This window comes from Artemia sp. Qi Xiang Cuo, chromosome 18, assembly GCF_049724085.1.
Source record: "Artemia sp. Qi Xiang Cuo chromosome 18, ASM4972408v1, whole genome shotgun sequence".
Classification (NCBI taxonomy): domain Eukaryota; kingdom Metazoa; phylum Arthropoda; class Branchiopoda; order Anostraca; family Artemiidae; genus Artemia; species Artemia sp. Qi Xiang Cuo.
The window spans coordinates 22,473,587-22,499,486 of NC_142811.1; the positions used below are offsets into that span (position 1 = coordinate 22,473,587).

General features: G+C 32.1%; 1 protein-coding gene across 1 annotated transcript in view; it reads left to right on the top strand.

The window, feature by feature from the left end:
* The first annotated feature begins 614 nt into the window (after positions 1-614).
* LOC148941332 (octopamine receptor beta-2R-like) overlaps positions 615-25,900 on the top strand; it is a 219,701-nt gene continuing 194,415 nt past the window's right edge. The window contains exons 1-2 of the mRNA XM_089104149.1: positions 615-687; positions 8,864-9,367. Of these exons, the coding sequence (XP_088960275.1) occupies positions 8,908-9,367 (460 nt within the window). The 5' untranslated portion in view covers positions 615-687; positions 8,864-8,907. The remainder of the gene's footprint in view (positions 688-8,863; positions 9,368-25,900) is intronic.

The following is a 25,900-nucleotide window of genomic DNA, read 5'->3' on the forward strand; positions in this document are numbered from 1 at the left end:
TAATCCCTAAACGAAGAAACTTACACAACTATGTAATTTACACAACTGTGTAGATAATACCTGTATACGAAGATGATATCTCTCGCTCCCCCCCCCCTTTTTCTCAATTTCTTTAATTACTGTTTATGAAATTGTGTTTTAATAGTATATATGTTTTCCTCACGGCCAAGGGGCCTTTGCTCTAAGGATAGTTTCATTCTTTGTTTTGGTTTCATGATTCTATTTCTTTTTTGGAAAAATATATCTTATCTTGTATTAAATTGTATGGCCAAACATAAAAAGAGAGCCAAAGATGGAGAGAGAAGGCTTAATTTGCGGTTAGGTAGAAAAAATTTCTCCCGCTGCCCAAGTCTTATACAAGATAAGATACACGTAGTTCCAAACTGAATCACATAATTACCACACCTTGACAATCAAATAAACTTCAGATTGGCATGCCTAAAAAATATGGTTATGGTGTCAATATGATCACGCTTTAAAAGATTATTATGTAAAGTATACAAGCTTTTCATTCGCCTTGTATAGAGCATGAATAGAGCATAGAGAGATATATTTATGCAGAAAAAGGCTCTTAATTTGTGGATGGTAGGAAAGTGTTGATCACTCAGTCATGGATTTAACGTCATGCTGTGAATATTAATCTTTAAATATTTCTGAGAAATAGTTTACACTTAAATAATAGCCAAGGTGATTTCTTGAAATTATTTTTAAGAAAGATTAGGTGTGTTACTAATTGTGCAATTTACTAATTATGTTTACTGGACTAGTTGAGCTTTGGTCCCAATTTGGATAATGATTTACTTCTTTAATTGGGCTTAAAGACTGTGACTCTAATTCCAAAAACCACTTTGCCTAGAATTGCAAACCAAAAGGTGGTTAATCAAAGCTAAGCTTTTGAAAAAGCGAGTTTTACTTTTCTCTCAAAATTCTTAAAGCCCTAATATTTGAGAAGAGGGGGAAGTACAACCTTCACAAAACTTTCCTACACGCTAGTTATGGTTTTAGAATCATTCCAGGGAAGCTTCATTCAGCTAGCACATCACACATTATACATCTCAGGAAAGGCTAAGGTTATTAAATTGAATCTCTCAGGAAATATCGGTTGAGATGTAAAACTAAATCAAAAAACAACTTTTGTATCCAGGTTGTCAAAATGGAATATCTGCAATATCTCAGGAGCAGTTAAGGGTAATAAATTGAAACTTCAAGGGAATGTTGTGGGGGATGTTGAATTCAGTCAAAAGACACTATATGCATCCCAATTGTTGAAAGGTTTTTTTTTCAATATCTCTGGAACGGCAAATAGTACTTAGTTGAAGCTTTAAAGGGATATTGAGGATGATATTGAGGTAAATGTTGATCAAAATATTACCTGCAATGTGCATACCGGCTGCATACAGTGCAATCGGGATCGGCAATCAGGATCGGGAAGGGTGTAAAGTCAAAATTTTCAGGGAATGTTGAGGGAGATATTGAAATAAATACATACTATATGTGTTCAGGTTGTCAAAAAGGCGTGTTCAAAATATTTTAAGGGTGGCTAGGATATTAAGTTAGAACTTTCAGTAAACTTTGAGAGAGAAGGTGAAGTCAACAAAATGACATTATATTCATCAAGTTTTTCAGAATGACAACTTTTCCACGTGATACCCTTTTATACATTCACATGTAATTTTTTGAGCATTCTCCCAGGAGGATTCTCTCGAGTATATTATCTAGAAATTACTGCTGAATCAAAATCTTAGTTCAAGAACAATTTCAAGCTCTGACTTCAAATTGAACGAAATTTATAAAACAATTATATTGAGTGAAATCAGAGACAACGCTCAGATCACCTTATGCAACTTAAGAATTCCGATATTTCAATTTTTAAGCGGAAAACCTGAAAACTGGAGAAACATTCATTATACTGACTATGGATAAAACTTTGGCAATCAAAACGAATACAAATTAATCCAAAATAAACTTTCCGGGTAGAAGTTTTTTCAAAGAAAAGTAAAAATTCATTTAAAACTTAAGACAAAAACAAATAAAATCCTATAATAACAATTCAGCCTTAAAATGACAAGGGATTACTGTCAATGAATAGTTGAAACTCAAAACAAACAGAAATGAAAATAAATATTCGCATCGATTATGAAGTTAACAATTACTGATACAACTCAACAGTTAAGCCCTAAAACAAGTAAAAGACACTCAAATCGAGCTTAAAATGAACAGAAATTACGACATACAGGAGTTTGGCTACTCCCACTCCTAACTGTATTAAATTGAAAAAAAAAACTTAAAGTTTTTTTCAACTGAAAGTAAGGACCGACATTGAAACTTAAAGCGAACAGGAATTATTCCGTACATAAAAGGGGCTATCCCCTCCTCAATGCCTCGCTCTTTACGCTAAAGTTTGACTCTGTCTTACAAAATTATTTATTAAAACAATAAAAAAAACTTTAGCGTAAAGAGCGAGGCGTTGAGGAGGGGACAGCCCCTTTCATATATAGAATAATTTCTTTTCGTTTTAAATTTTAATGTCGCTCCTAACTTTCAGTTAAAAGAACTTTTTTTTCAATTTAATTTCTGAACGTTTTTAAATTAATGTAGCTTTGATTTTGGCTCACTGTACATGAATAATTAAAGCGAAATTTGCATGCTAATTTTACTTTTTTTGGCTAAGTGGCTTTCTCGAAGTTTTGTTCCGACGTAACTTAAGAATTAACTTACGTAACGAACTTCTATATTCGTATGTATTTACTATGTATATTTGGGAGCTTGTCCCCTAGTGAATACCTCGCTCTTTATGCTAAAGTTCGAATTTTGTTCGAATCACAAACCCCTGAATCACAAAGGCCGGTTAATTAGAATAGATAGCTCTTTTGAAAGTAGTAAAAAAAAAACTTTAGCGCCAAGGGCGAGGTATTGAGTAGGGGGCGAACCCCGTCATATACGTAATAATTTCTGTTCGTTTTAAGTTTTAATGTTGCTCCTTACTTTCAGTTGAAAAAACTTGTTTTTTATTTAATTTCTGATCGTTTTTAAATAATGCTGGGGTATCCGGTGCCCCCTTCATAGAAATGTCCCTTCCCCGAAGGAAACATCCTCTATGGAAAGATTCTTCCACGCAACCCCCTCCTCCGCCCCCCCACTAGAAAAAAAACCTCCTGAGACGTCTGTAAACTTCCCATTAACCAATACTATATGTAAATAACGGGCTAAGTTCGTAACTTGCAGCCCTTCCCCTGGAAGCTGTGGGGGATTAAGTCATCTTCAAAGACATATTTATTAGATTTTTGACTATCCTGAACAAAATGGCTCTCTCCAAAATTTGATTTGGGGACTTCAGGAAAAAATGAGTGCGGGAGGGGGCCAAGTTACTCTTCATTTTTTTGGTCACTCAAAAAGGGCACTAGAAGTTTTAATTTCCGTTTGAATGAGCCCTTTCACGATATTCTGGGACTAATGGATCGATACGATAACTCCTGGGAAAAAAAACACAAAAAAAACAACAACAAATAAACACTCATTCGTGATCTTATTTCTGGCAAAAAAATACAAAATTCCACATTTTTGCAGATAGGAACTTAAAACTTCTTTAATAGGATTCTCTGATACGATGAATCTGACGGTATGATTTTCATTAAAGTTTTATTACTTTTAGGGACTGTTTTCCCCTGTTTTCGAAAATAAGGCAAATTTTTCTCAGGCACGTAACTTTTAATGGGTAAGACTAAATTCAATAAAAGCGATATATTTTAAATCAGCACAAAAATTTGATTCTATTGATGTATCTATTGATATCAAAATTCCAGTTTTTAGAGTTTCGGCTACTATTGGGCCGGGTCGCTCCTTACTTACAGTTCGTTACCATGAACTGTTTGAAACCTTCTGAAGTCCATTGTGCCATTTGCACTATACTCTAAACAAGATGTATTTTCAACTGAACTCTTACAACTATAACATTTAAAAAATACTGTTAAATAAAATCTTGAAATTCGAATTGCAGAGAATTTCAGGGATTAATATTATTGTATTTTAAACGTTCAGTTCTTTTTCATTAGTTTCTTTTTCCAGTCATCTTTATTATTATTGCGATTTAGTTTTTTATTTTTCATCACTCTTTCTTGAAATTGAAGCACACTTTTAAAAAACAGGTCTATGTACAGTTTTCAAGAAACGTAAATGACACGGAATGGACGTTAGAAAGTTTACGGTTAGTACCGGGGGCGGGGGGGCTATAGCACAACTGTGTGCAGTAATTTCTTTTCGTTTTAAGTTTAACTTCAGTATTCATTTTGATTTTTTAATTGTTTCAAGATTCATTTATTCATCTATAACAGTGTCCTACATGTTATGCTTATATTTGATATGATTATTAATTTTATTTTTGTTTGTTTTTGGTTTCAATTATTCACTGGCAGTAGTTTCTGGCCTTTTAACTTAGAATTATTATAGGACTTTATTTGTGTTCGTCTTAACGGCTCTTCCCTTTTCTTTGAAAAACTTATTTTTTTTTTTTTTTTTTTAATTGATCACTTTAAAAGAAGAACAAATAACCAATAAAATGAAACACACCTCAGAAACAAAACAGAAAATATGTACAACAGCACAAAATGAGCTCCAAAATAGAAGAGCAAAAATACCGTACTGTAAGGGGCCGAATTTGTGATAAGCTACTTTATGCTGTTTTTCAATAGCCCGAGAGATAGCTAGTTCAGTGTCTATGATTTTGTTTTAAATACTGGCGTATTTCTATGGCCACGGGGTAAACATAGTAAATATTTTGGGAAACGGAAAAAGAGTGAAGAGGTTTTTGACTTTAGGATTAACGTATTTACATTTTGTATTAATCTTCTTTGAAAGAAGTTCATACATTTTTGTTTCGTTGCCGAGCCTCTGTATATTATTTGTTCTTTATCATTGTCAGAAGAGTGTTATTCTATCAGTCTGGTAATTCTGTATCCATATTTTCACTTAAATTCAATATAGTACACACTTTTATTAATCTATGACTTGTGAACGATATCAATTTTTCTTTAACAAGCTCAGTAATTATATCGGATAAATTAATATTCTGACTGCTATTTAGTTTCTTATGTAATTTACCAATTTTTAACCTTCCACAAAAAAAAAACTAAATATATTAAAGAGTAGAGTAGAAGTTTAATCAGCAAGTTCGGTAGTCCTTAATTTCTACTTCAATAGAAATTAAACGGCATTTGTGAAATATGTACTTGGTGTAACTTGATTCAGGATATTCATATTGTTACATGATGATTTTTAGTAATGAACGGGTAGTTGCTATTATGGTAGTTGTTAATGAACGGGTAGTTGTAAATTATGGAAACATAACCCAACCTAATGTAACCTAATCTAATCCCCATCCCAAACCCTAATGTGTAAATATATAGCCAAAATTATACAAGTCCGATACATTCTGTCTAAGTCCAATGCAATGTATCACCACTATCAGCCATCATATGTTTGCAGCAATGAAACCATTTTTTTTTTAGATCTAACCTGACCGTAATTCTTGAATGTCTTTTCAATAGCCGACGAGTAACAATGAACGTTTAATCATTGAAAAACATTGCTTCTTTAATACCTATAGTAAGTTAACAGAGATACAAATGTGGATTGGTCATGCCGGAGGTAAAGGATTTAAAATATTGGCAATGCAATCTTAATGATTTCTAATGGTTAGTATGGAAAAGAAGCAGTCAAACCATAGTCTTAAGAAATTCAAGGACAAATTTATAATCAATACGGACAACTTGAACCCTCCAATTACAAAGAATGAAAGCCATTGCACCAGTCACAATTCAGAAAGGTATGGCATGACCATGGCTACAATTTTTGAAGTATATGCTTGACATGTTTTAATTTTGAACATCTATGCATTAATATTAGCCTCCAATTTGTAACCAGAAGCACAAATACTTTTACAAACCAATTTTGGTGGAAATGAAAATCTTCAATGATAGATGTAAATTGTTTATTCTTGTTTTTTCCAAACAGAGGGCGGGGTGAGTTGTAGGTGTTACGATTTTTTTAACCATATTTTTTCTATTATTTTTTTCTTCTATTGACATTTTTCTGATGTCTAGAACGAATTTTCAATGCGAACATTCTTAAGAATGAACTAAACATCGAAATTGATTTTTTTTTTTTTTAACCATACATTTTCTGTTATTTTTTTCGTCTATTGACATTTTTCTGATGTCTGGAACGGATTTCCACAGCGAACATTCTTAGGTATGAACTAAACATCGAAATTGAATTTTTTAACCATACATTTTCATTATTTTTTTCTTCTATTGACATTTTTCTGATGTCTGGAATGGATTTCCACAGCGAAAAATTTTTAAGTATGAACTAAAGATCGAAATTGAATTTTTTTAACCATACATTTTCTATAATTTTTTTCTTCTATTGACATTTTTCTGTTTTCTGGAACGGATATCCAGAGCGAACATTCTTAAGTATGAACTAAACATCGAAATTGAATTTTTTAACCATACATTTTCTATTATTTTTTTCTTCTATTGATATTTTCCTGATGTCTGAAACGGATTTCCACAGCGAACATACTTAAGTTAGAACTAAACATCAAAATTGAATGACCTCGATTTCTCGGGTATTTGTTTAGTTTTTAACTTACTGAAAAGGGCTTCCAAATTTGTACGCGAGACTTGTGTAAAAATAGTAACAGGTTAAGGGTATTGCAAGAAATATTTCAATTTTTCACTTGTAGAATTTAAAGCAAGCGCAATAGAACTCAGAAATGTGGTCTCAAGTTTTAAACTTTACAAACTGACCATTCGGTTAAATCTTAAATTATGGATGAATTGTAATTCATCCCTTTTTATATTCTGTCAAACTATTTTCTTATTTTGATTTGTATATTCCAGTAGCTCGGCAACTATTTTTTTATTAAATAAAAAAGCAAGTTTTTCAACTGAAAGTAAGGAGCAACATTAAAACTTAAAACAAGTAGAAATTATTCCGTATATGAGGGGACTGACCCATCCTCAATATCCAGTATTTTACGCTCAAGATTGACTTTTGATAATTTGAGATTCTTTAACTTTTAGAGGGTGTTTCTTTTTCGAAAATTTATCAAATTTTCTCAGACTCGTGGCCTTTGATGGGTAATACTAAACTTAAAGTATATGATATATTTGGAATCATCATCATATGCAAATTCTTTTGATATATAAATTGATAACAAAATTTCGGTGTTAGAGTATCGGTTTCTTTTGAGCCTTGTCGCTCCTTATTTACAGTTTGTTACCACGAACTGTTTGATAATCCCTTTTTGAGGCATCCAAAAAAAAAATAGCAACTTTAAAGGAGGGGCTGAAGAGTGAAGTTTTGAATAGACTGGGTCGGTGCAGGAGCGTAAAGAGATGTATTTGTCTCTAGACGGATTGGTGGTGCAATGAGTTTGTAGTAGCATTAATTGAGAAATAACCCATTTACATCATAACAAAATATGATTCTTTCATTGGAGCACAAGGTTAATGAATAAAACTTATATTAATAATTTGGTTACGTATAGGTCAGGGTGTTTTCTTGTTTTTAGAGGGGCTAAGTTATGGAATTTGTTGAATGAGAATTTTGAGGATAGTAATTTAAGTGAATTTAAAAGGCTGTTGATGAGCGAATTGTTTTCTAAATACGATTTTAATGATTATTATAATAGGATGCGTAGTTGATAGATGAAATTGGTATTAAATCATTAAATTAAGTGTTTCATTTTAATTGAGGTGTGTTAAGGAAGGAGTGGAATGGGTTTCTTTTTACCTATCAAAAAAAGGAAAAATCACACGTCTCAATGTCTTTTTTAACGTTTTTTTTAATAATATAATCAAACAAAAAGGCATCCATAGATTCAAGGTAGCGTATGCAGAACATCAGTTTAGACCGCCATTTCACAAAACTTATAAATCAATGGTAGCAAAATGTTTCAAAAGTTTAGGTTCAAACAAACAAAATCATTGGTAGTAGCTATGACAAAGGAGAGAATAACAGTGAGATTAAATTTCGGCTATTTTAAAAATATTGTAACTTTATAAAAGAGGGAAAATTATTATGTCCAGTTTTGCAATTTTATTTTTGACAAGTTAATTGTTTTTTTTTTAAAGGGGCCTTTAAAACGCAGCAATACAATTTTGATTTCATACGTTACATTTTTAAAGTACTTTTGAAAGCTATAAAATTTTAAACAGCGAGTTTTAAAAGAAAATCGAGAAGCCTATAAGTATCTTGATAACCAAATGAGACATTAAAAACAGTATTCTACCGTCCAATGTGCTCATATTATAGGGTACTATATCAATACAATTTGGAAAAATATGTACCACAAAGCCTTATCAGAACTTGGGACTGATCAACCGCATTTCCAAGGACATAATACTAAATGTAAAGAATAAGGCATGTTAGCAACGCTGCCTCCAGATTTCAAATTTAATCTAGGTAACTTTAAAAGAAACCTTGTTTATATAATTATTTTTCCAGTGTGATTTTGCAACCAGAATAACTTTGTTTCCAATTAGAACTTTTTTTTATGCCCGAAGGCAAGCGAGTGTTCCTCATTATAGGCATGGCATACAGCAAGGTTTCATTAAAAGATGATAGTTTTATTTGTAGCTTGGTAAGTATGCCCTTTTTTTGTCTTAGAACTCGGTCGAAACCCAGATCGAATTTATGGAAGGGAACAAAAAATTTTTTCACCAGGCCTCACAAAATTGTATCTACCACGTCTTTTATGTTCCATACCTGTCATCCGGCATGCTATTTTACTTAGCTGTCTTCATAATACTTCACCATTAAACCGTCTTGAAATAAAATAGATCATCTTATTTTTCAGGCGTATCATGATTTAGCTCTTGCTTCAAATTTAGTCTGTTACGGATGTGTTTGAAGCACGACTCCAACATTAGCAACCCCTGTTCATTGGCAGGCTGGGACCCACTCACGCCATACTTAGCAGCTACTCATGCAGTGATAGCAATATGTTCAATCCTTGGAAATTCGCTTGTGATATTAGCTGTTATGAAATATGAGTCACTACGAACATCAACAAATACTTTTGTGTTAGGACTGGCAGTTGCAGACCTAATGGTTGGACTTAACATTCCGTTTTACGTCAGCTTTTATTTTGACGTAAGCTATATATGTGAACCACTGGCTTGCTTGTGTAGATACTTTTTCGCCCTTTTTGTGACAATTTCTTCGCTATTACTGCTCGTTGGTGTGGCAGCAGATCGTTATGTTTCGATTATATATCCCCTACGATATCCAACTATTATGACAACAAAGGCGGCAGCAGCAATAGTCGTTGGGATTTTCATCTACGTTGTGGTACTATCAAGTAAGTATAATTTATTGGTTTGGCTACAATTTGATTTTATTCCTAATCTAATTTGATCTTACCACTATCTTTTTACTCTTATGTTCAATGTCTGTTAAAACTGCCAAGCTAATATTTAATGACTTTTATAAAGGTAGTAAATTAAAACCGCATTCTTTGTGGGGAACATAAGCCCGAAGATGTCAAACGAGAAGAAATAATGATGAACGGAGAGCTTAAACCAAAAATAAATATAAATTGCTAGAAGCTGAAATGAAACTACCTCAAATAAGGGTAGTATTGCCACTCGTCAAGCCCCCCAAAAGTTGGTCGTTTGTAATAAAAACAAATAAATAGCTTAAGTTGAAAATTTAGTTTATCAAACTGATTGTCTATGTCTTTTAGAAGAAAAGATTCAAAAGGAAGAAGCCAATAATAAGGATTTCTACATATTAGACCAAGGTCGTATCCAGGATTTTTGTTCGAGAGGAGGATATTTTTTTCGGTGTGGAGGGTGGGAGTGGGGGATACAAAACTCTACGAGATGCAGAAGAAATTTGTTTTTATACATTCTGGTTACATTTTTACACGTTTGTCAAAAATTTCGGGGGAGTAGGGTCTAAGCCCATAGCACCCCTTCAGATATGGCCTTGTATGAGACTAGTGAAACTAAATTGATTGTTACACATATACTCCATCGAGAAAAAAAATTTGTAAAATTTTTCAGTATTTGACTGTCTAATGTAACAATCAAAAGCCTTTATAAGATTTTTTTTTTAATTATTAAAAACTTGAATTGACAGAAGTTTAAGCAGTAACAGGGGCTAATCTCCAGCGGTTTTATTGGGGGGGGGGGGCAAGAGAGGTCCACATCTGGATATTCAAAGGGCATGGGATGTATAATATTTTTTTTCTCCACATTATTGGGGGGGTAACTACCCCCCCCCCGATTTGCCACCCCCAAACGATGCCCCTGAGCAGTAATACGCTGTGTTAATTAAACTGTTGCTTTTTGGGTATTCAAGTAACAGCAGCATCCAGTAGTGGTTTTAGGCCGCAAAATCTGGGGGGGGGGTGTATCATATGAGTTTACAAATATGGAATAAAAGGAACTTAATTTCAGATGTCAGAAAACTGAGGGGGCAGCTTTCCGCCCCCCTGCCCAGGCCTAGAACCACCACTGGCATTATCATTCTTATACGATCAAAAACGGAGTTTTTAAAGGCCAAACGAAGATACTGAAGAAACAAACAAAGCGAATATTTCAAGAGAACAACCGCCTCGCTTCTTCAGCGCGAACAAAATAATACAAACAAGGAAAATGGTGAATAAAAAAAAAAACGCAGAAAGCCAACAAAAGCAATGAAAAAAACAGCCAAAAATTAAAAAATAAATGAAATTCAATAAAAGACAAAATTATAAGAATTAACATCAAATACCTAACAACCATGAAATGCGTTATTTGCCAGCATCCGCGATTTGCACAAAATCCAAAAATTCTTAACTGCCATTGGCGGATACTAACCAGAGTTGCCACCCGGTGAGAAAAAACATCACTAGATTCTTGAAAAAAAAAATCACTAAATTAGCACATAAACCACTGGGTAATTGACCAGAAATCACTAGAAATCGCTAGAATTTTAATACTCATTATCATTGTAAATAGTAATTGTTTTGTTTCTCTACCATGTTCTATACAGGCACACCTACAGGAAGGGGGTAAAATTACCCCCCGAGATATGGAAAAATACCTTTAGATCGATGTTTTTTTTCCAAAGCAAAAATTACCCTTGAAATTTTGAGAAATGCCTTTTTGCATCTTTATGAGAGAATGGAACAAAATCCTAGCTTCCTCCATGCTCCCGAATTGAAAACAGCGACATTTTTGAAAATAGGCTTTTTAAGATTCCATGGAAAAAATGTGTCCCATTCTTCACAAATTTTAGTAGGCGTTTGTTTTCTTTATTTTTTAGAAAAAAGAGGTAGTTGTTAATTATACGGAAAACGCTCATAAAGTGTAGTTAGAATAATCTTAATTAAACATACCTAAATATGACGAAAATATAATACCATAGTTTATGCAATACTATAATTTGGGCTATATATATGCACATTGGGGGGTGTGGGAGTAAAATACCCTAGCCTAGTGTTACCCCCACCCTCTTAATGGGCGAATATATAGCCCAAGTTATACAAGTCCAATGCATTCTGTCACCCGTTATTTGTCTTTGTGGCTATGAAACTGGGTTTCATAGATCATACATTATCCTTATTATCCTTAGTATACTTTCATCCCAAAACCTATCCTCAGGGGCCGTGTAGTTCATGTTGAATCTAAAGGTATAGTCTTAGAAACTTTCAACTATGCTAAACAAAATGGCTATTTCAAACTTTTGATCGAACAATTTTTGGGTAAAGAAGGGACTTAACAGAGGGGCTTGTAGCCGTCCTATCTTTTTGGTCAAGTAAAAGGAACACCAAAAATTTCAATTTTCATTCAAATGAGCCCTCTCTCGATGTTCTAGAACCGTTGGTTCGATAAAATCACCCATGGGGAAAAAAGAAATTCACACGCATCCGTGATTTTTCTTCTGGCAAATAATACAAATTTCAACACTTTTGCAGATAGGGGCTTGAAACGTCTACAGTAGGGTTATCTGATATACCAAATCTAATTGTTTGACTTTATTTAAAGTTATTCTGCTGTTATTTTGCGTTTCCTCTCTTTGCCAAAAATACATAAAACCTTCACAGTGTTTTCGCCTTTTATGGTTGAAACTAAGCTGAATAGATATTGTATATCTGAAATCAACTTAATGAACCGACTGTATGTCGATTGACGTTAAAACTTCACTTCTTAAGTTTCGGTTACTATTCAGCCTCGTAACTTTATTCTTACAGTTCATTACCTCAAACTGTTTGATATGTGAGCACATAAATCCAAAAACTTAAAGAACAGGACGTTATCTGCGCTTATTAGGTGTTTCAATTACAAATAAGAGAATTTGGAGAACTACTGGAGTTTTGATTAGACATAAGAAGTAAAAATTATAATCATTAGACCATTCCCAGAGTAGATACCCTCCCCTCCCTTACACCCATCCGACTTCAATCATCAGACTACAATCGATTTAATTTATCTATTTATATTACAAATCCTATTATAAAAAGCACTAAGTCCTGTTTATTTTTTCAATGATTTCTTTTTTTTTCATTTAGAAAACTATATTTAATGCATACCTACCTTCTTATCTTTCAATTACTCCATTTCTGTACTATTTGCAGATGTAGAGGGTGTAGTCATATCAAACATTCACTCAATTTTTAAAGGTTTTAACAGAGGAAAATCTAATCTAGAACTGATAGATTACAGAGAAAAAAACAACATAAATAGGAATACAAACATTAGACCTGAGCAAATGTTGTAAAATAGGAAATATAGAACATTTTTGTAATTAACTATTTCGCTTATTATCTTGATGATAACGCTCTGGGGTCATATCTGATATGGACATATGGTAGGAAATTGGAAGTTTCAAAGGCGTTATATTTGCATAAATGCTAATCTGGAACATATTAGAAAATGTAGTGAATCCCTATTTTATGTTTTTTTTATTAGTTAGCTTCTTGTATGATTTATTTGATTGAATCATGAATCTACGCGCTATATGGTGAAAAGTCACTAGATTTAGGAAAAATCACTAGTTTTAGAACGAAAATCACTACAAATCACTAGCTAGAAAAAAAAAACTTGGCAACATAAAAAATCACCAAAAATAGTGATAAATCACTAGGAGCAGTAACCCTGATACTAACGCACAATAGAAGAAATAAAAGATAAAATTTCATTCAGCGAAACAAACGAACCAGCAATTAAATAAATCGGAAAACTTGGCCACCAGATTTCTGATCTTAACAATAATTTTTTTACAGATGCCCTTTGAGATCTAAGGGGTTGTTGACGTGTTAGAATATTTGATGGGGAATATGGTGCAAGGTTTATATTAGGGACTACTAAAGTATCGGCTTCTCTTTCGAGAATAGCGAAATACGAATCATTTATTCTTAAATCACCTGAATCCCTGTTCAAAGCTAAACCTAAATGTTGGTATTTATAAATTTCAACAGCTTCTCTATATTGCTGAACAATACCTTTGTCATTCGAAATTAGGCTAGCTTGGTTAAATAAAATAGTATGGTCTGGGTACTCAAATATATGTTCAAATATATCTATGTTTAAAAATTTAACGGAGGGGTTAGAGAAGATAAGGGCATCCTCAAATATTCATTTTATATATTTTGATTTTGGATATCTATTGCACAATTAGCCTCTGAATTGTGTTCAGAAGTCTTAGAAACTCTCAAATATTAATTTTAGCGAAATCAATTTGGGAGGTACTTGAATGTGGTATTGACCCAAGTATCTCATTTTAGATCCTTTAATCATACGGATTGGAAATCCTTGAAAAAACGGGAAGGAGGACTTTTAGCGGGTAAAGACCCAAGGGCCTTTTTTTGAGTTCTACAACAATATTGGTTGAAAGTTCTTTCGTGACTATGATTTCAGCAAGTTGCAGTGTGTCCAATTTTTTAGTGATATTCATCTTTAACGCCACTACTCCATTAGCAGTTGGATAATTTTGGCACATGCTCTTGGAGTAAGAGTCTCAAAATCTAAGTCAGGATCCATCTTCCCTCCCCTAACTAGAAATACAAACAATGTATAAGATGCCCTACTTTCTACTAAACTTTTTAATGAAGCATCTGTTCTAAATGGACTATTTACACAAGTTTAGGTCCTTACCCCTGGGAGTTCACATTTTTTCCCCTTCAGAGGAACACTTTTTGGAAATTTGAGCCATTTATATTAAAATTACTATCTTGAAATGTTTGGCTGAACCTGCTCGGGGCAATTGGGAACTTGAGGCAACATTGGAAACTGCCCTTCAATCAGTTTTGATCCATTTATACAGCTTTATATGAGCAGCTGTTCTATATGATGGCTCCTAGGAAAAAATAAAAAAATAAATTACACATGGGAGACACGTCGTCCCAATAGAATTGAAGTGGTTTTCGAAGAAAAGGAAAGACCCATGGGAAAACATAAGACGCGCAAAAATAAAATACTATATTAGTTCAAACTTAAAATAACCGTAAAAAATACTATCACTGAATAAAGGAAATCCAAAGAACAACAATTATAATAAACAATCACATCAAACCAAGATAAGATTTCTCCCTATACAACAGAGAATTTCAAGATATGAAACACATTCTAAAGCTTATCTATAGCTCTAATACTATCAAGATGGATTTACTTCGAACTTGTGTAGAAACTAATCATGACATGTTCTTTTCAGAAATAAAACGACATCCAGTCATTGAACTGAGCCATTGTGCAGAAGTGATACCAAATTAGTCGTAAAAAAATGGATTGTTGCTTTATCTTAAAAGGAATTAATAATATTTTTATTCTGTAAAAAGTCTCCTTAATTGGTTTGCTTTGACTGTACCAAAACTCCCATATTGTTTTGTGTTTTCGGTAAAGCGTTAGGTTTGTATAATCCTAAAAGCATAGAAAAACATAATTAGTTGGTTTATTTGTACTAGTTTTATTGATATGCATTAAATAGGCTGTGAAGTAATAATTTTTTTCCGTTTTAAGTTTCAAATTCGCTCTTTACTTCCCTCGCGAAAACTTTGTTTTCTTAAGTTAATCTTTGTTCGTTTTTGATTAAAATCTAATGACCGCTGCCATAATCTTTTTTATTTATACGGAATAATGTATGTTCGTTTTAAGTTTTAATGTTACTTCTTGGTTTCAGTTGAAAACTTATTTTTAATATAATTTCTAATTATCACCGACCGATAATGTTTTACTTTTAAGATGAGTAGGCAATTTATGAAACTTACTAAGAGGTTCTGGAGTGGGAGTATATGTGAGGGGTTCTTACAAACCTCCAGTTACGGGCTTTTGACCATAATTATTGCAATGGTTCCGTTTTATGTTTCCAAACTCTTCAACTTAAAAAGTGGTACCAAAAGTGCCGTTTTTAGTGCTATATGGACTTTGGGACTTTGGACCTTATAAAGACTTTGGACCATAATTATTGCAATGGTACCATTTTGTGCTTCTAAATTCTTCCACTTAAGAAGTGGTACCAAAAGTGCCGTTTTTAGTGTTATATGGCATTTTTGAATGGTAAAATTGAGATATGAGTAATAGGTTTAAAATCAGCCTTCCCGGGATATGAATTAAAAAGTGAGTACATAAGATTTGCAAAAATAGTGGGATATCTGAAAAGTAATCATAAGAAGGGACAAACCATGATCGAAAAAAAAAAATCCTAGCTGGAATCGAACGCATGATAATCTAATTTGAAGTCCAGCGCTGTACTGGCAGAACCACGCCTCTAATAATGTAATTTAATATATTGGTATTTGTAGGACTTTAATTGCGTAGCTTATTAAGGGGGACTGGAGGAGGAATTTGCAGGAGGTGTTCTTGCAAACCTCCAGTTAAGGGTTTTGGGCCACAATTATTACAATGATACCGTTTTATGCTTCCAAGATTTTCCACTTAAGAAGCGGCTCCAAAAATGTAGTTTTCAGTGCTTTTTCTCACTTACGAATGCTAGAATTGATAAAAAGCGCGTAGATATGAGCAAAAGTTTTCAAATGAGTCATTAGACATCAATATAAAAACTTTTGGTAGCCCACAAGCCCTAGCTTTTCCACTTCAGACATGGCACCAAAAGTGCCGTTTTTAGTGGTATTTGAAACTTGCAGATGGTGGAATTTATAGGAAGAACGTAAATATGAGCACTATTTTTTATATGAGCTATTAAAATCTATCTAAGATGTTCTGGTAGCCCGCTATACTCACCCCTCGAGAAACGGCAGAAATAGTACCTTTTTTCGTGCCATATGGCACTTACACACGGCGAAATTTATATAAACCACGTACATATGAGAAATATCTTTTGAATGAGCTCTTAAACATCTCTCTAATTTGAAAACTTTTGCTCATATCTACGTGCTTTTTTATCAATTCTAGCATTCGTAAGTGAGAAATATCACTGAAAACTACATTTTTGGAGCCGCTTCTTAAGTGGAAAATCTTGGAAGCATAAAACGGTATCATTGTAATAATTGTGGTCGAAAACCCTTAACTGGAGGTTTGCAAGAACACCTCCTGCAAATTCCTCCTCCAGTCCCCCTTAATAAGCTACGCAATTAAAGTCCTACTAACACTAATGTATTAAATTACATTATTAGAGGCGTGGTTCTGTCACTACAGCGCTGGACTTCAAATAGATTATCATGCGTTCGATTCCAGATAGTATTTTTTTTTTTTTCGATCATGGTTTGTCCCTTCTTATGATTACTTTTCAGATAATCCACTATTTTTGCAAATCTTATGTACTCACTTTTTAATTCATATCCCGGAAGACTGATTTTAAACCTATTACTCATATCTCAATTTTACCATTCAAAAATGCCATATAGCACTAAAAACGGCACTTTTGGTACCACTTCTTAAGTGGAAGAGTTTGGAAGCATAAAACGGTACCATTGCAATAATTATGGTCCAAAGCCCTTAACTGGAGGTATATAAGAACCCCTCACATATACTCCCCCTCCAGAACCTCTTGGTAAGTATTATAAATCGCCTACTCCTCTTAAAAGTAAAACATTATTGCGAAAACAGATAACCTAAAACTTAAAACTTTTCAACTAAAAATCTGCATAAAATTAAGCTCGAATGATCAACAGTTTTGAACTGAACCTTCAAACTTCACTCTGCTATGAATCCTGTGTGCTAGTTCTAACGGCGGTAATTGGGGGAAAGGGACGTCCTTGACCGCTTAGTGTTTGCTCTTGGCTAGGTTTTGAAAACACCTTTTTTTGTTCATTTCATTGAAAAGGCACTTGTTTCATTTAAAAAAGTTGGGGAAACAACCGAAAGTGCATTTTGTGGGAATGTGCTATCAAGTCAAACGTATAAAAAAAAAGGTATAAATACAAGTTTTTAAATGAGCTCTCTTTTTTTATAGTAGCCTTCTAGGTTCTGCTAGTCAGTAGGTGATTTATAAAGCCCTGTCTTCATCATGGCTTTTTTAGGCGAAGTCGGCCAAGTAAAAACAGCTTTTTGCTCATTGAAAAACAAACGTTCCCGAAAAATATGTATTGTTTTGTAAAGTATGGATAATGAACTTTATGTTATAGACTGAAAGTTTTTCTTAGCTGTCAAGGCTGTTAATGTCTTATCTCCCCTAGATCGGTGATAATTAGAAATTATGTTAAAAATAAGTTTTCAACTGTAACCAAGAAGTGACATTAAAACTTAAAACGAACATACATTATTCCTTATAAATAAAAAAGATTATGGCAGCGGTCATTAGATTTTAATCAAAAACGAACAAAGATTAACTTAAGAAAACAAAGTTTTCGCGAGGGAAGTAAAGAGCGAATTTGAAACTTAAAACGGAAAAAAATTATTACTTCACAGCCTATTTAATGCATATCAATAAAACTAGTACAAATAAACCAACTAATTATATTTTTCTATGCTTTTAGGATTATACAAACCCAACGCTTTACCGAAAACACAAAACAATATGGGAGTTTTGGTACAGTCAAAGCAAACCAATTAAGGAGACTTTTTACAGAATAAAAATATTATCAATTCCTTTTAAGATAAAGCAACAATCCATTTTTTTACGACTAATTTGGTATCACTTCTGCATAATGGCTCAGTTCAATGACTGGCTCTCGTTTTGGTTCTGAAAAGAACATGTCATGATTAGTTTGTACACAAGTTGGAAGTGAGGCAATCTTGATAGTATTAGGACTATAGACTAGATTTATATTATCATAGCTTAAAATCCTCTGTTGTATAGAGAAAAATAACCAAATTTCCAGAGTTCATAATATGGCTTGTTTGATCCTCATTTCGAACAATACTAAAACATATTTATTACAATTTAATATTGTATATTACCCACTATTGGCAATATAGCAAGCTAGACCAAAGTGCTACCCGTCAAATCAATCTAATATTTCTGTATGTTGTTCAATTACTTCGCAGTGATTAAAAAATACTCAGTTTTACGCTTATGTTTTTAAGATAATTTTAATTGCATACTGAAAGTTACTGATGTCACAACTGGTGTAAGACTATGAAAAGATTTATAGATTCGTTTAGTGTTGTCAATCTACCCACTCACTTTTGACTCTTAAATCAAGAATAATGTTTCTTATGCTTGACTTTTGTGTTTTGAGTAAAGCGCTAGTTTTGTATAATCATAAAAGCATAGGGAAACATAATTAGTTGGTTTATTCGAACTAGTTTTATTGATATGCATTAAATAGGCTGTGAAGTAATAATTTTTGTCCGTTTTAAGCTTCAACTTCGCTCTTTACTTCCCTCGGAAAAACTTTGTTTTTTAAATTAATGTTAGATAAACATCTTATCTGACATCATGTTTTTATTTCTCAATCTTATGATTGTAATAGAATTTTTTTTATTATATTTGGTTTTCAATAAAGTGCACATAACGCAATAGCTTTATGGGGTTTAAAAGGGTTGGGGCAGTAGTCGTAGTATTGTTTGCATTATTTCCTAAGTTTTTTCGTTCACTTGATTCTTCATTGCAATTTTTATTCGTTTTAGTGTTTTGCATTCAAAAATTTATTTAATATATATATATATATATATATATATATATATATATATATATATATATATATATATATATATATATATATATATATATATATATATATATATATATATATATATATATATATATATATATATATATATATATATATATATATATATATATATATATATATATATATATATATATATATATATATATATATAAGTAGAATGCGCCTTCTGGATTCTCCCAGACGTATAGCAAATACCATGTTATTCTCACAGACACATAGCAAATACCATGTTATTCTAACAGACATAGGAAATATCTTGTTATTCTACGATGCCCCTGTACCAAACAGGTTTTTCTGGTAGGTAATTCTATTCTACAGGGGCATTACACCTTTGCCAAGAGATTTACGCAATTTAAGGACAAGTTTTTCTGACGTAGATTTCTAGTTCATGATATACAAGTTTTTTTTTAGGTTAAATCCGTGGTCATTCATCTGTAAGTTGATTAGTAGGTTTTTTTTTTTTTTTTTTTTTAACTTGGCTAATAGGTTTTTAAACCTATTACTACGAACGCTACATGCATTCTATTTTTGGAACTAGGAGAGAGATTGTGTGATGCTATCAGACTGGTTTCGTTTCATGGGTTCATTAATAGAAGGACTAATGTTTTTGAAAAGGGTAATTACTTCTTTAGTTTACGAGATTTGCGAATTTTTTGCGAAAAGATATTTGCGTAAAGGTATTGCGATGGTTAAGAATGCCTCACGGGTAATTAAAGAATGAGGAATGGAATGCTATAATTAGAATGATTTTAAGTTGAAAAATTGTGACATAAAAATAACTCAGTTATTTGCTTGCGTGTATAGGAATTCCCATGTTATTTGCTTGCTTGTATTTTGTGTTAAAATAAGTAGTTGTTGTATCTTTTAAAAGAGTTTTACAGGGTTTGAGAGACTCAGTTGCCTAATTCCGTGTGATTTTTCTTTAATTGATGGTCATTAAAAACGAAATTTTTGTGTTAAATAAGTAGTTTTTGTATCTTTTAAAAGAGCTTTAAGGGGTTTGAGAGACTCAGTTGCCGGAGTCCATGTGGTTTTTCTTTACTTGGTGGTCATTAAAAAAGAAACTTGGTGGTCATTTGTTGTATCTTTTAAAATAGCTTTACAGGGTTTGAGAGACTCAGTTGCCTAATTCCGTGTGATTTTTCTTTACTTGGTGTTCATTAAAAACAAAATTTTTATTTTAAATAATTAGTTTTTGTATCTATTAAAATAACTTTATGGGGTTGGAGAGACTCGGTTGCATATTTCCATGTGGTTTTTCTTTTCTTAGTACTCATTAAACACGAAAATTTTGTTTTAAATATGTGTTTCATTGATATTTTAAAATAGCTTTAATGCCTTTGAGAGACTCAGTTGCCGGATTCCTTGTGGTTTTTCTTTACTTGGTGGTCATTAAAAACGAAACTTGGTGGTCATTTGTTGTATCTTTTAAAAGAGCTTTACAGGGTTTGAGAGACTCAGTTGCCTAATTCCGTGTGGTTTTTCTTTACTTGATGGTCATCAAAAACAAAATTTTTGTGTTAAATAAGTAGTTTTTGTATCTTTTAAAAGAGCTTTAAGAGGTTTGAGAGACTCAGTTGCCTGACTCCGTGTGGTTTTTCTTTACTTGGTGGTCATTAAAAACGAAATTTTTGTGTTAAATCAGTAGTTTTTGTATCTCTTAAAAGAGCTTTACGGGGATTGAAAGACTCAGTTGCCGGATTCCATGTGGTTTTTCCTTACTTGGTGGTCATTAAAAACGAAACTTGGTGGTCATTTGTTGTATCTTTTAAAAGAGCTTTACAGGGTTTGAGAGACTCTGTTGCCTAATTCCGTGTGGTTTTCCTTTACTTGGTGGTCATTAAAAACAAAATTTTTGTGTTAAATAAGTAGTTTTTGTATCTTTTAAAAGAGCTTTACGGGGTTTGAGAGACTCGGTTGGCAGATTCCGTGTGGTTTTCCTTTACTTGGTGGTCATTAAAAATTAAATTTTTGTGTTAAATCAGTAGTTTTTGTATCTTTTAAAAGAGCTTTACAGGGTTTGAGAGACTCAGTTGCCTAATTCCGTGTGGTTCTTCTTTACTTGGTGGTCATTAAAAACGAAATTTTTGTGTGTTAAATCAGTAGTTTTTGTATCTTTTAAAAGAGCTTTACGGGGATTGAGAGACTCAGTTGCCGGATTCCATGTGGTTTTTCTTTTCTTGGTGGTCATTAAACACGAAATTTTTGTGTTAATTAAGTAGTTTTTGTATCTTTTAAAAGAGCTTTAAGGGGTTTGAGAGACTCAGTTGCCTTATTCCATGTGGTTTTTTCTTTACTTTGTGGTCATTTATTGTATCATTTAAAAGAGCTTTACAGATTTTGAGAGACTCAGTTGCCTAATTCCGTGTGGTTTTCCTTTACTTGGTGGTCATTAAAAACGAAATTTTTGTGTTAAATCAGTAGTTTTTGTATCTTTTAAAAGAGCTTTAAGGGGTTTGAGAGACTTAGTTGCCTGATTCCGTGTGGTTTTTCTTTTCTTGGTGGTCATTTGTTGTATCTTTTAAAAGAGCTTTACAGAGTTTGTGAGACTCAGTTGCCTAATTCCGTGTGGTTTTACTTTACTTGGTGGTCATTAAAAACGAAATTTTTGTGTTAAATCAGTAGTTTTTGTATCTTTTAAAAGAGCTTTAAGGGGTTTGAGAGACTCAGCTGCCTGATTCCGTGTGGTTTTTATTTACTTGGTGGTCATTAGTTGTATCTTTTAAAATAGCTTTACAGGGTTTGAGAGACTCAGTTGCCTAATTCCGTGTGATTTTTCTTTACTTGATGGTCATTAAAAACAAAATTTTTTGGTTAAATAAGTAGTTTTTGTATCTTTTAAAAGAGCGAGACTCAGTTGCCTGATTCCGTGTGGTTTTTATTTACTTGGTGGTCATTTGTTGTATCTTTTAAAAGAGCTTTACAGGGTTTGAGAGACTCAGTTGCCTAATTCCGTGTGATTTTTCTTTACTTGATGGTCATTAAAAACGAAATTTTGTGTTAAATCAGTAGTTTTTGTATCTTTTAAAAGAGCTTTACGGGGTTTGAGAGACTCAGTTGCCTAATTCCGTGTGGTTTTACTTTACTTGGTGGTCATTAAAAACGAAATTTTTGTGTGTTAAATCAGTAGTTTTTGTATATTTTTAAAGAGCTTTACTGGGATTGAGAGACTCAGTTGCCGGATTCCGTGTGGTTTTACTTTACTTGGTGGTCATTAAAAACGAAATTTTTATGTTAAATCAGTAGTTTTTTTATCTTTTAAAAGAGTTTTACAGGGTTTGAGAGACTCAGTTGCATAATTCCGTGTGTTTTTTCTTTACTTGGTGGTCATTAAAAACGAAATTTTTTTGTTAAATAAGTAGTTGTTTTATCTTTTAAAAGAGCTTTACAGGGATTGAGAGACTCAGTTACATGATTTTCTTTGGTTTTCCTTTCTTTGTTGGCACTTAAAAATAAAATTTTTGTGTTAGTTAAGAAGTTTTTGTATATTTTAAAATTGATTTTATGGAGTAGTTATACTAAATGTCATAATTCCTGGTGGTTTTCCTTTAATTGTTGGTGAGTTGGTGTTTATATTATTTGAGATTTAGAGAGATTGTGAGACTCAGTTGCCTAATTCCGTGTGGTTTGTCTTTACTTGGTGGTCATTAAATACGAAATTTTTGTGTTAAATAATTAGTTTTTGTATCTTTTAAAAGAGCTTTAAGGGGTTTGAGAGACTCAGTTGCCTTATTTCGTGTGGTTTTTTCTTTACTTGGTGGTCATTTGATGAATCTTTTAAAAGAGCTTTACAGAGTTTGAGAGACTCACTTGCCTAATTCCGTGTGGTTATTCCTTTACTTGGTGGTCATTAAAAACGAAATTTTTGTGTTAAATCAGTAGTTTTTTGTATCTTTTAAAAGAGCTTTAAGGGGTTTGAGAGACTCAGTTGCCTGATTCCGTGTGGTTTTTCTTTACTTGGTGGTCATTTGTTGTATCTTTTAAAAGAGCTTTACGGGGATTGAGAGACTCAGTTGCCTAATTCCGTGTGATTTTTCTTTACTTGATGGTCATTAAAAACGAAATTTTTGTGTTAAATAAGTAGTTTTTGTATCTTTTAAAAGAGCTTTACGGGGATTGAGAGACTCAGTTATACCTTGTCAAAGTTTCTTTTAGTAGATTTTTCAATGAACATTTGATTTACTAACGTTGAAAAACAAGATGTGTAAAATTTAAAGAGTGTTTTGGTTGGGGTTTCAATATTAACAGTTGATTGTACTTGTAGGTACCCAGTTATCATTTTATTTACTTCGTTGATATGCAAGAGCTGGAATACTTCAGTAGTGCTTGGATGTGGTTTACCTTGTGAAAGTTACATTTTGTTGATTTTTCTAAGTTCATTTTGAATTTCTTTCTTTGAATTGTAAGAGTTGTATTATTTCAGTATTGTGTGGTTTTTGTTGACCTTTTCACAGTTAAATTATATTTTATTTGCAATTTTAATAATTAATTTATTTATATTTATTTAACTATGTTTAAACTTTAATAAGTTTTATTTTCTTTTTTACATTTTAACATTTGCATTTTATTGATTTTTCAAAGTTAATTTGGAATTTATTTCGTTGAAATGCAAGATTTAGAATATTTCAGTAGTGTTTGGTTGTGGTTTACCTTGTCACAGTTACATTATCTTGATTTTTCAAAGTTCATTTTGAATTTCTTTCGCTGAAATACAAGAGTTGTAATATTTCAGTAGTGTTTGGCTATGGTTTACCTTGTCACAGTTACATTTTCTTGATTTTTCAAAGTTCATTTTGAATTTCTTTCGTTGAAATGCAAGAGTTGGAATATTTCAGTAGTGTTTGGTCGTGGTTTGACTTATGACTTTTCAATGCGAAAGATATTTCATTGTTTGCACTGAATTTTTTTCGTTGGTCAGAACGACATGGATAATTACATAATAGTTTTGGTAATGTCAAAAAAGACAAAGATGCATTTACAATATTTTAATCTGATAAGATTAAATTTAATTAGTTTAAATTATAGAGGTGATATATTTCAGTAGTGTCTGGTTGTGGTTTACCTTGTCACAGCTACATTTTCTTGATTTTTCAAAGTTCATTTAGAATTTCTTTCGTTGAAATGCAAGAGTTGGAATATTTCAGTAGTGTTCGGTTGTGGTTTACCTTGTCACAATTATATTTTCTTGATTTTTCAAATTTCATTTTGAATTTATTTCGTTTAACTTATTTTTATTTATTTTTTCTTTTGTTTTGTTGTGTTTTGGACCGTTTCTCATGGACAGATAATTTAGTTTACTTTTGGCTTTATTTTATTATATCTATGTTATTGACGTGTTTTTCTTTTTCAGTAGTTTTTGTTTTTGTTTTAACTTGTCACAGTTACATTTTCTTTATTTTTCAAAGTTCAATTTGAATTTCTTTCGTTTAAATGCAAGAGTTTGAATATTTTAGAATTTATTGGTTAATTAGGACATTTACTCTTTTTCTAGTTCTTTTAATTACAATGTACATTTTGTATATCATTCGTTTTTAAGGTTGTGATTGACTATTTTTCTAGCATTGGGTTACTGTTCTACTAGTCTCCGTTCATTATTCTAGTTTTATCAATGTGCATTTTGAACAGCTTTCACTGTAAAGCAAGAGATGGACGATTTTAGTAGTGGATGGTAGTGGAACAACTTCACTCTGATAGATTTTCTTGATTCATCAAAGTTCAATATGAGTTTATTACTGTTAAAAGACATAGTTTGTAACTTTAAGTATTTGTGTGATGGGTTTTACCATGTCACAGTTAAATTTTATTAATTTTTAAAAGTTAAGTTTGAATTTCTTTCGTTGAAATGCATGAGTTGGAATATTACAGTAGTGTTTGGTTGTGGTTTACCTTGTCACGGTTACATTTTCTTGATTTTACATAGTTCATTTTGAATTTCAATTGATGAAATTCAAGATAAGTAATAAGTCATGAGTGAGTTGGTGATTGTTACATGTACTACGTATAATATTCTATAATTTTAATATAAATATTTGATTTATTTTAGTTGAACTTCAAGACTGGGAATATTTCAGTAGTGTTTGGTTTTGGTTTAACTTGTCACAATTACATTTTCTTGATTTTTAAAAGTTCATTTTGAATTTCTTTCGTTGAAATGCAAGAGTTGGAATATTTCAGTAGTGTTTGGTTGTGTTTTACCTTGTCAAAGTTACATTTTCTTGATTTTTCAAAGTTCATTTTGAATTTATTTCGTTGAAAAAGTGCAAGAGATTGGAATATTTTCATTGTGCAGTGTTTCAGAGTGTGTGGTTTACCTTGTCACAGTTACATTTTCTTGATTTTTCAAAGCTCATTTTGAATTTCTTTGATTGAAATGCAAGAGTTGGATTATTTCAGAAGTGTTTGGTTATGGTTTACCTTGACAAATATATATTTTCATGATTGTTCATAGTTCATTTTGGATTTCTTTAATTGAAATGCAAGAGTTGGACTATTTCAGTAGTGTTTTGTTGTGGTTTACCTTGTCACAGTTACATTTTCTTGATTTTTCAAAGTTCACTTTGAATTTCTTTCCTTGAAATGCAATAGTTGGAATTTTTAAGTAGTGTTTGTTTGTGTTTTACATATTCACATTTACATTTTATTGATTTTTCAAAGTTAATTTTGAATTTATTTCTTTTAAATGCAAGAGTTGGAATATTTCAGTATTGTTTGGTTGTGGTTTACCTTGTCACAATTACATTTTCTTGATTTTTCAAAGTTCATTTTGAAATTATTTCGTTGAAATGCAAGAATTGGAATATTTCAGTAGTGTTT